General features: G+C 37.9%; 2 protein-coding genes across 2 annotated transcripts; both read right to left on the reverse strand.

Moving 5' to 3' along the window:
• Positions 1–836: 836 nt before the first annotated feature.
• LOC113011868 (uncharacterized) lies at positions 837–2,465 on the reverse strand. The gene is made up of 5 exons (XM_026151674.1): positions 2,333–2,465; positions 1,547–2,245; positions 1,340–1,465; positions 1,210–1,253; positions 837–1,106 (listed from the first exon to the last, which is right to left on the reverse strand). The coding sequence occupies exons 1-5, from the start codon at positions 2,388–2,390 to the stop codon at positions 993–995; spliced, it is 1,041 nt and encodes a 346-aa protein (XP_026007459.1). The 5' UTR covers positions 2,391–2,465; the 3' UTR covers positions 837–992.
• Positions 2,466–9,095: 6,630 nt separating this feature from the next.
• On the reverse strand, positions 9,096–10,692 carry LOC113011872 (uncharacterized). Its single transcript, XM_026151688.1, has 5 exons — positions 10,638–10,692; positions 9,843–10,550; positions 9,620–9,745; positions 9,526–9,548; positions 9,096–9,430 (listed from the first exon to the last, which is right to left on the reverse strand). The coding sequence occupies exons 1-5, from the start codon at positions 10,690–10,692 to the stop codon at positions 9,326–9,328; spliced, it is 1,017 nt and encodes a 338-aa protein (XP_026007473.1). The 3' UTR covers positions 9,096–9,325.
• Positions 10,693–10,967: the final 275 nt, after the last annotated feature.

Below are 10,967 nucleotides of genomic sequence, written 5' to 3' on the forward strand. Positions count from 1 at the left end.
CTTTATAATTTTCTCTCTTTTAACATGGAAAATTTCATTACATTAGAACATTCAGTCATATATGAATAAGCTTCACATGACGATTTATCCAGTTTAGATTCCATTAGCACGTTCACTTTAGCATAATCCTTTTAATCCACATACTTTTTCTCTTTAAAACTGTTTGTCAATCACAATTTGAGACTGAATTAAGCCTGTCTTTAAAATCATTCGTAACTTTTCGCAACATTTAAAACTATTCTTTTTGTTCAAAAGTATGGGTGATGCTAGGGTTGGCGACACAGTCCTTTTCTCAGTCCCAGACATGAATAAAGTTAAACTGTGGATCATGTCTACACACCTAAAATCTAGAAATTACAGAAATAATTTCCACTACTCAATCTGCATTTCTTTGATAACATATTGAGCAGACATATATTTTTGATTTATCTTTGATTTAAAAAAAGATTATCTACATAGTAGCAGATAGGCAAGCTTTGTTTTAGCACTCATTTTCATTTTTAACACGTAAGGCTGGGTGTCAAGTTGTTTTACCACCTCAGCTGTGATGGCAGGGGGCGGCCACGGGGACTTCAATCTCTCACCCACTCAGCTGTCCAAAAAATCTGGTTAATCATAGTTAATATGTTTGTATTGTATTGTATTTTGTTGTATTTACTTTTAAAAAAAATCTTTGACTAATGTTAAAAGACTAACGCTAAAAGAAATGAAATCAGGAAAGTGGCAATTATTTTTTATGACACTGTTTATAAGCATTTAAATCAAATGCAGAGCTGAGTACAGGATCTACTACATATAAACACTGTGAATTTCAGATTCCAGCACACAGGCTAAAAACTGTTTTGTTTGGAACAAAATCAAACTCATCTTAATATAAAGTTGCAAAACTCATATCAGGAAGTTCACAGACAACAAATGTCTTTAGGTCTTTAAATGCTGAAGCCTGTTAAAAATAACAAAAGCACAAAAACAGATAAGAAACTCATCCAGTTCTACTGCCTCATACTAGAGTAGACACTTTCAGCCTTGCTGTTGTTACTCTTTCTTCTTGGTCTGCCAGCTCTCGGATCCCTTAAAGCCGCATAATGGATGTCTCCTTCATTGTGCTGATAATAAAATATAAAATATATACAGTTGCATAAAATTACTTAAAAGACTGAAAATAAATTGAGTCAGTTGTTAACATTTGAATGTCAACACAAAAATTACCTCTGTGTCTGCTGAGGAAAGAGGAGACGTTCTTGGATGAGACTCTAAAAAAAACAACGGATGAAGTTCTCTGACTATGATGCTGGGTTGATTCAGTTTATATTGATAGTAACAATAGCAGTTGCAGTACCTGTGCACGTGGTGCTGTTTCTCTTGTGGGTTACACACAATAAAAAAGCCATTAAAACACTCAGAAGTGTGGTGAATGCCAACGCTCCACTCAAGAAATACACAGAGACACAACAGTTCCCCTCATCTGTGGACAGACACCAGGAAACATTAAAGATCCTTGACTATACTCTTATGTACTTTATAATAATATTGCCAAGTTACTCACCCTTAAAGTCCAGCTTGGTCCTGTTTCCAAACAGTATGTGTCCACATGAGGCAACAGCACAGTAGTAGGTCCCAGCATGAGCCGTATTCAGGCTCTTCATTGGCAGGTTGTAGACACAGGTATGTGTCTGTGTGTTGGGTTTCCTCTCACACTGATCATTCCTGCCTCCATGGGTGTAAATGATTCTTGGGAAAGACTCTTCAGAGTCTCTGAACCAGTAAACACTGTGTTCTTCATCACAGGTCCCAGTGTGTACTGTACAGTTCAGAGTCACAGAGCCTCCTGGTTGGATGGTCTCAAATGCTGACTGATGCACTAAAGTTGGGATGTCCAAACCTGAACCCTTTACATCAACAAAAGTACCCTCTCCAAACTCAAACATGTAGCCATAAGCTCCACAGTAGTAAATAGCAGAGTCTGAAATTTGCACTTTTGTTATCTTTAAGTAGATTTTTCTTTCCTCAGTAGCTGCTGTGAATCGTGAATCATTCTTGAATTCATCATGAAACGTAGCATTGGTGCCGTACTTGTACAAAGTAGAAATGAGCTTCAGTTTGTGTCCCAAGTTCAGCTTGTACCAGAAAAACTTTGCCACATCGTTACCGTTATAAAAACAATTCAAAGTCACACTTTGCCCAGTATTAACTGATATAAAACGTCTTTCTTGATCAACAGACAATTTCAAATCATTTGTGTGAGCTGAAATAAAATGAGAACCAAGTAAGTACACAGGACACATGAAGGCATGGCAAAAAGGTTCAGACGGTAGTTTAAAGAGAAACTTACCCATTTGCCCCAGAAACAAACATGTGAGGTAAAAGGCAAACTGTGTCGATGTCATCATGTTGTGGTGAATGGAAAGAGTCTCAATCCTGTCTTCACTTTTAAGAGAGAAGAATGCATTTTATTGGCCAACCAGAGATGACTCAGCATGTGCTATTTAGGGAGCTTGATCACATGTCCACTGAGACCTATAGTGTTAAGCTTTGATTCTGGATTGATGAGAAACAAAGTTAACGCTTTTTCATTTGAACATCAAATATTTGATTTACAACTCCAACTCCTGTAGTGTGATTTCTTTATACAGAATCACACACTAAGACATGCAAAAAGAAGATAATAGTATTTTAAATGAAACACAGGAAGATGTATAGTTATGTAAAGCTGGACAGATTTTATTTTTACGTGACCACTTTTTAAAAAAAATTTAAAAAGGCTTTAAATAAATGTTATCTTTACTCTTAATTTGTTGTTCAAAATATTGGTTTTGAATAAAATATTTTGAATCTTCACTTAAAATTCACATCTTTTTGCAGCATTATTCATTTTGAATTATTTTACATGAAATACATATATTTCACATACGTGTGAACTAGAGGACTAATATGGATGCAGACTACAACTTCATGAGGTGATGGGTGCATACAAATTTGTCTACAGTCAGGACACAGCCATCAGTATGTGGGACACGCTCTACCAGGTGAGTATGCTTGGTGAGGGATTCTTTATTATTAATCCTTTATTTATCCAGGTAAAAAATCTCATTGAGATTAAAAATCTCATTTCCAAGAGAGACCTGGCATTCTTGATGACAATGCTGCAATACCCCCAATTTTACAGGTATTTTTGTGTCTGTTCTAAAAAATTTTAGTTCAATGACACAGTGTAACAGAAGAAGAGACAATTGTTTTCCTGACTTATCCATTATTCTTTACTTCTTTTCAGAATTTTCATTTGCTTGCACAATTCAATTCAATTTTATTTATATAGCGCCAAATCACAACAAAAGTCGCCTCAAGGCGCTTCATAGGTACAGAGAAAAACCCAACAATCATATGACCCCCTATGAACAAGCACTTTGGCGACAGTGGGGAGGAAAAACTCCCTTTTAACAGGAAGAAACCTCCAGCAGAACCAGGCTCAGGGAGGGGCGGGGCCATCTGCTGCGACCGGTTGGGGTGAGAGAAGGAAGACAGGACAGTTGAACTGTCATGAGCAACAATTGTGATGTGGTTATGAAAGCATGCTGATGTCATGATATGTCCATCCATAAGCCAATTCAAGGTCATGGTGTTGCAGGCTGGCTCTCTCAGGGGATGGACCCAAAGGCAGGACTCCAGAGAGAAAGCAAGAACTCTGATGATAACTTTCAGTAATGGGATGTACAGTGGCGAAGCTTTGGAGTGTGTTAAATCCAGGAAGTCTTTAATGAAACATGTATTGACGTCGCAAACAGGTGAGCTTGATTGCTTCAGGTGCGTCCAGGAGGAGGATGGAGATCCCAGAAGGATCCCACCACACATCCATACAGACAGAGAGAGAGGCAGGAGGACTAGAGGACCATGACAGTTGGTGTGATTTATGAACATATATATATTCCTTCAAATTTTGTGTGAAAAATGCTGACAGGTGAAAGGACATTTACCGTCCCAGGACCTGAAGCTCAGTAAAGCACTCCTTCGACAGCCACACCCATCTGTTCTCTGATTGGATTGTTAAAATTGGGATTGACATTACATTGACCAATCACCAGCAAGGAAGAAAAACTGGGTCAAAATTCATACTTGCAAGTAGTGACGGAATTTCTGGCTCTTTTTAGAGAACCAGCTCTTTCAGGTCAGCTCACTAAAAAGAGCTCTTCAGGTTGTTTTGTTGCTTTAATTAATTAATTATTAACAACAATATAAAAATATGCACAAAAGGAATTACTAATGTAAAAAAGAAACATGGTTTTATTTAGATATGTTTATATATAAATATATGTGGTGGCCCATAGAGACAAAGCACGTACAAACTCCAAAACACATTTGTAGCGTTAACTGAACTTCCAAAACAGAGCTACCGAGATCACTTAAATTACACAATTGAAAGCATATGTGTATGGTTTGTGTATTTATACACAAGCACTCATATACATTCAAATAAAAAAATGTTTATTTACCTGTTACTACCACACACCAAATCCGGTCGTTGGTACTTCGTGGCTTGTGTAGCCGCTAGGTAACAAAAGCTCAACACTGTGCCTAGCATCCTGGAGCACTTCTGTTGTGTTTTGTACGTGTTTTGGAGTTTTTACGTGCTTCTGAGTTTTTACATTTTGGAGTTTTTATGTGCTTCTGAGTTTTTACATACTATGGAGTTCGTACGTGCTTTGTCTCTAGCGGCCACAGTAAATATACTTTTATCTATTCACTCCACATAAAATGTAATAAATAAATCTGTCATGATGTGGAATGGACTCAAGCGCAGACGAGGCAGCTAAAATACAGTTCCGTTTATTGGTATACAACACCAGGTGCCCTCTCATACAAGTGAGAGGGCAAGGGGGATCCAGGGCACAGGGGAATCCGGAAAAGGAGCTCTTCACACACGAGGGACTCCACAAAACACAGCACATCACCAATCTTGCACACCCAGGGCTCCAAGGGAAACGGAATTCCTGTTCACGGAAAATAAGCGATTAATCTCATCAATCAGCGACGTGAAAAGACAACAAGGAACTAGTACTCCGGAGATTACTACCGAGGTTACTCAATAATCCAGCAATGAGATGTTTCCAGCCACTGCTGGATTTTAAAATTTTAAAATCTTACTTCTTGCATACAAGTGTATCCATAAATCTGCTCCTTCATATTTGTGTGACCTGCTCCATATCACCACTGTTTCCCGCACTCTCAGATCATCATCTGCTATTCATCTTACTGTTCCGTCCTCACACCTTATCACTATGGGCAACAGAGCTTTCAGTCGCTCTGCTCCTCGGCTCTGGAACTCTCTTCCTCCTGCACTAAGAAATATTGACTCCCTCTCCGTATTTAAGACACAGCTCAAAACACATCTGTTTAAACTGGCTTATTCGCTTTAATGCTGATTTTATCTGTTGTCACGCTCTGTTTTGTAATTTTAACTTATTTTATGTATTTTATGACTATTGTTCCTTTTATTAATTGTGTTTTTGTAAGGTGACCTTGGGTTTCTGAAAGGCGCCCTCAAATAAAATGTATTATTATTATTATTATTATTATTACTGCCTTAAGTAGTCGATGAGGTTACGCAATGAGCCACAATATAATTTGTATCTAAATTATATCTATCACTGTAGCTATGTTTATACATGTTCTCCTTGTTTATTGTGTGGGGTAAGTGATGATGGGAATAGTGGGATTCAATAGAATGTTGAGCATGGGGTAGGGATTAATAAGTATGTTATACTTCTTCCTACTCCATTTCAGACCTAATAATTGTCATTTCATGTCATTTAGACTCTGTTTTATTTTATTTTATTTATTTTCTTTTTTTTGTTTTATCTGAGCACATACGTGTGTGTATTTACATATATATTTGTATTTGTAAATGCAAGTATGTGTACTTGTGTATATATTGTTTTTTTCTGTATATGTCTGAAATAAAGATACAATACAATCTCAGGTGCGAGGGCCAGGAGCGTGAGCTTGCAATGAGCTCTGCCCCGGTGAGACAGGGCAAGCGTGAGAGAGGCAGTTGTAAACAAGAAACATATGTAGCCAACCTGAGTCCGCCGGGCAGACACGGGGAGCATGACAAAATCATATAATACAAAAACCAACTATGCACTAGGGGTGCAACAATACTTGTATCGATATTGAACCATTCGATACAGTGCTTTTGCATTGAACAATACAACATTTTTTATGTATTTTATCAACTTTCCTTCTGACGATGCTGTCTGTGTTGAGCGCTCAGTGGATCTGCGCTCGACAGTGCAGCCTAGGCGAAGTAGTCGAACGCAGATTCAATGAGCGCAGGGCAAGCTTGCAAGACAGAAGTTAAGCTCTCTGTTGCAACATGGCAAATTGAACCTCCCCCACCCTCATTCAGATCTGGCGTTTGGAACTATTTTGGTTTTCATGTGACGTATGACCCTGAAGGTAAGCGCCTCATGGAAAAAAGTAAAAGAGTATGTTGGATGTGCCACGCAATGTTCAATTACATGGGTGGGAGCTAGTGCGTTAGCGCAGTTAGCTCGTTAACGTGTTGGCCGTCCAGCCCCACACACAGGGCGATCCGCGGTAGCTTGTTAACGGAGATTTGCCGTGTTGTGGCGTTAACGTCATTTCAGATTAACGCTGACAGCACTAGTGGGAACACAACGAATATGACTGCACATTTACGCTGATATCATCCTAGTGCAAAGACAAGTGGAAGCAGACAAAAACAACAAGCCTGCATGCTACAAACTTTACCCGAGTCATTTAGACAGCCGTTAGCACATGATTCTCCTTATGGGGACCTGATATGTTTAATATGCTGCTGAGAATATAGTCCAGAAGAAGCGTATAGTATAGCTTTTATTTTGGAAAGAGCCATTTCTCTGTAATAAACTCTCTTTTCCAAAGACGAGTGATTTCCGGATCAGATAGATTAATTTTTTTATTACTTTGTTTCAGCAACATTAAATTTAAAAACTGTACTTTTGAGTTAAAATATATATTTATAATTTTAATAAATGACAAATTAAAAAGGCATGAACATTCTTTTTTGTATCGAAAAAATATCGAACCGTGACACCAAAGTATCGAATCAAACTGAACCGTGAATTTTGTGTAGCGTTGCACCCCTACTATTCACATTTCAACTTTTAATTGTTTAAATTTTCAGCTCTTTCCTTTGAAACAAATTTAAAGTGAAACAACTCAAAACACTGTAAACCACAACACAATTAAATATAAATTAAAATATGAAAACAAAAAGAAGATGCACATTCTCTGTCATATAGGCCCGCATGGATAAACTTTCTGAATCCTTTATCATCTGCAACTGAAAATAGTTGTGGATGATTACTATACCTTTCTAATGTGACGTTGTTGTCCCCAGTGTTGCCAACTCCTCAGTAAGGAAAATCGCTATTGGTTGTCCTAAAAGTCGCTAGAAGTCGCTAAATGTAGTCATCGCCTAATTTGCATAATTGGTCATGCTAATCTAATTGTAACCTATGTTGTTGGAGAGAGAAATAACATGGAAGAGAATTGAGTAAGTGAGTAAAAAACGTCCTAAATGCATTTAGAGTTTATTTAGAACTACAAATTAAAATTAAAACTACAAATCATTCTTTTAGCAATTATTGTTTTTTTTAATGTCACAATTCCAACCCTGCTCCTTTACCCAGGCTTGGACCGGCAAAAGTGACCCGAAATAGACACTCTGGTGGAGTTACTTTGTGTGTGTGTGTTTATAAGTAGTTTTAAACCTTATGATCCACAAAACAACATAAGAGTAAAAGAAGAACTGACTGCGTTACAGCACCCGCTACTTGTTGAGAGTAAAAGCGATACGTGCTTTCACGTCTTTTTTTAGCGACTCTTTTTAGAAAAAAAGTCGCTAAGGGGTCTGAAAACTCGCTAAATATAGCGACAAAGTCGCTAAGTTAGCAACGCTGGTTGTCCCTGGCTCTCGTTCTCTCTCTCTCCCTCCCACTCTGTTCCTGTGCTACTGCGAGTGTAACTACTGCCCCTCCCCCCTCTGCCCAGTGCAAAGCACAAGGCTCGTGTGCGGAGTGAAGCGGAAAAAAGTGCGAGAGAGAGGGTGAGAGAAAGAAAAAAAAACAACCCACGAGTCGGCTCACATCGTTCAGTTCAAAGACCCGGGCTGTTTTGTTCGTGACCGACACATCACTACTTGCAAGTTGGATCTGTAACCAGACCTTAACAAAAATAATTTGTAACTTGTGTAAATATTTTTTGCAAACACACACACAAAGAAGACATACAAACAGGATGTATGTAGATGCACAAACATAACACTTTCAGTTTACATGGTTACAAAACTCAGTTCACAACTACGCATTTGATTTACAAGTACAAAATATTTATGACCACAATTTGAGCCCATAGAGCGCCACCCCAAGGCAGATCAGCAAATATACTCTATAAACACTCATGAACCATGGATCCCAGACTAAATCTGTCCTACAACATCTTTCAATCTGAAGAGCACATGATGACCAAAACCCCCCTCTCTTTCCTGTTCAGGGTGATGTTGTGATGCACAAAAACAATTTAAATAAACAGGTTGGAAAGCTCGGGCTCATTATAAACATGTTATTATCAGGAAAACTAAAAAGACAGCAGCGGTGTACTCTTTACAGTCCTTTATTTTTATGATATACTGGAACAAGAGGCTTTCATTGACAGCTGATGCAAAGAATTGGAGGTAAAATTTTACTCTCCAGTACTGTTAAAAATATGATTGTTCTTACAGCCTGATATCACAGTTGCTCATTACATTATGGAAAAGTCAAATCATGGATCATCAACTTCATTAAAACATTTAAAGTGTGAAGGCTGATCTTTGTTATCCCGTAATTATTATTTTTTATTTTAATTTAATGTTGATGAATGACTACACAGGTATGATGGGTCACATGGAGATAGTTCTCAATATCTGCAAAACCTCACAAAAACCAATCAAGCATCAGCTTTTGACACTGAAACAAAGAATGATCCTAACATCTCTATGTTGTTTGACAGTGTGCCATGCTTATTATTTAAAGTAAGTAGTTGTTTGCCAGTGAATAACAGTATTTGTTCATTTTTTTCTGTCTATAAAACAGTACCAGAATAGCTGGGATGGGTATAAACTGGAAAAGCACTTGCATGTTTGTTTTTAAAAAGCTTTTTCAGTAGATTTATTGGAAAGAACATCTCTTCAGTTACCACGTTTAGGTGAAATCATAAAACCAAAACTATAGATAAAGGAATTCTGTACTTTGTCTCTGTATATCACAGCAAAGATGAAACATTTTCAGCTACTCTGCTTTACAGTAATGTAGATGCATTCACTCCAGGTGTCATCCCGCTCTCTTCTTGATCTGTTTGTTTTGTTCTCCCTTAAAATGTTCTGGTGATCCTAGTAAAGGAAAAAAGTAAATCACAAATGTGCTTCTTTGAAGGATAAAAATTCCTGAACCAAAACAGAAATTACATCTTCATTTTTTTAGTTACCTCTGAAAAGCTTCCATGAGACTCTGAAAAACAGAAGAAAATCTTTTTAGCACATGACATTCAATGCATGAATAAACTTTACAACAACACTTACCTGTGAAGTGGATGCTTTTCTTTTTTGTCATTACAAACAATATGGACATCAAACACAAACTAAGGACACAAGTGAATGCAACAATTCCATTCAGGACATGCACCAAGTAAAGAAATCCCACCTCATCTGCAAATTGAAAGAGAAGAAGAACATGCAGAATCTTCAGCTGTATTATAGGAATGAGCTGAGAATGGAATTGAATATATTTTTGAATGCGACTCACCTTCTAAGTCCAGCTTGGTCCCGTTTCCAAACAGTATGTGTCCACATGGGGCGACAGCACAGTAGTACGTCCCAGCATGAGACATATTTAGGCTCTTCATTGGCAGGTTGTAGACACAGGTGTGTGTCTGTGTGTTGGGTTTCCTATCACACTGATCATTCCTGCCTCCATGGGTGTAAATGATTCTTGGGAAAGACTCTTCAGAGTCTCTGAACCAGTAAACACTGTGTTCTTCATCACAGGTCCCAGTGTGTACTGTACAGTTCAGAGTCACAGAGCCTCCTGGTTGGATGGTCTCAGATGCTGACTGCTGCACTAAAGTTGGGATGTTCGACCCTGAACCTTTTACATCAATGACAGTACCCTCTGCAAATGCAAACCTGTACCCATAGCTGCTTGCACAATAGTAAGTAGCAGAGTCTAAAATTTGCAGATCACTTATCTGTAAGTCAATCTTTCCTTTTTCAAAATTCACAGTGAACCGTGGATCACTCTTGAATTCATCATGAAACATGGCTTGATTGTCCACTGTGTTGACAGTACTAATGAGCTTTGACTCCTTTCCCAAATGTAACTTATACCAGTAAAGCCTTGCCACATCGTTACTTTCATAGAAACAGCGCAGAGTCACATCGTCCCCAGTATTAGCTGATACAAAATGTCTTTGTTGATGAACAGACAAGGAGAATTTGAGGTCATTTGTGTGAGCTGAAATAAAATGAAAGAACGTAAATGAACATTTGAGACACAAGGAAGAACGGTAAAAGTTTCATGCTCCAGTTTTAAAAAACTCACCTGTTTCCACCAAGAACAAACATGTCAGATAGAAGACAAACTGCGCAGGTGTCATCGTGTTCAGACTCTGGTGCTGAATGAAAAGATTCTTGAACCTGTCTTTGCTTTTCAAAGAATCAGAATCAGAATCCTTTATTGATCCCTGGGGGAAATTATTTTTTGTTACAGTGCTCCATTTTAAACCAACATTAAGACAAGACAGACAATACGCTAACTAAGAATAGTACAATATATACATATATATACATACATACATACATAAGTCACTTATAAATAAATAGTTGGAAAAGAAACATGTGTAGCTGTAGCAGCAAACAGTGTGTTAAGTGG

The sequence above is a fragment of the Astatotilapia calliptera genome, chromosome 3 (genome assembly GCF_900246225.1).
Source record: "Astatotilapia calliptera chromosome 3, fAstCal1.2, whole genome shotgun sequence".
Lineage (NCBI taxonomy): Eukaryota > Metazoa > Chordata > Actinopteri > Cichliformes > Cichlidae > Astatotilapia > Astatotilapia calliptera.

Excerpts from the sequence above, each read along its gene's own strand:
- LOC113011868 (XM_026151674.1), bottom strand. The coding sequence starts at position 2,390 with ATGATGACATCGACACAGTTTGCCTTTTACCTCACATGTTTGTTTCTG. Across the intron at positions 2,246-2,332 it reads TTTGTTTCTGGGGCAAATGG|CTCACACAAATGATTTGAAA; the intron begins GTAAGTTTCTCT and ends ATTTTATTTCAG. Across the intron at positions 1,466-1,546 it reads GACCAAGCTGGACTTTAAGG|ATGAGGGGAACTGTTGTGTC; the intron begins GTGAGTAACTTG and ends GTCTGTCCACAG.
- LOC113011872 (XM_026151688.1), bottom strand. The coding sequence starts at position 10,692 with ATGACACCTGCGCAGTTTGTCTTCTATCTGACATGTTTGTTCTTGGTG. Across the intron at positions 10,551-10,637 it reads TTTGTTCTTGGTGGAAACAG|CTCACACAAATGACCTCAAA; the intron begins GTGAGTTTTTTA and ends ATTTTATTTCAG. Across the intron at positions 9,431-9,525 it reads CTCATGGAAGCTTTTCAGAG|GATCACCAGAACATTTTAAG; the intron begins GTAACTAAAAAA and ends TTCCTTTACTAG.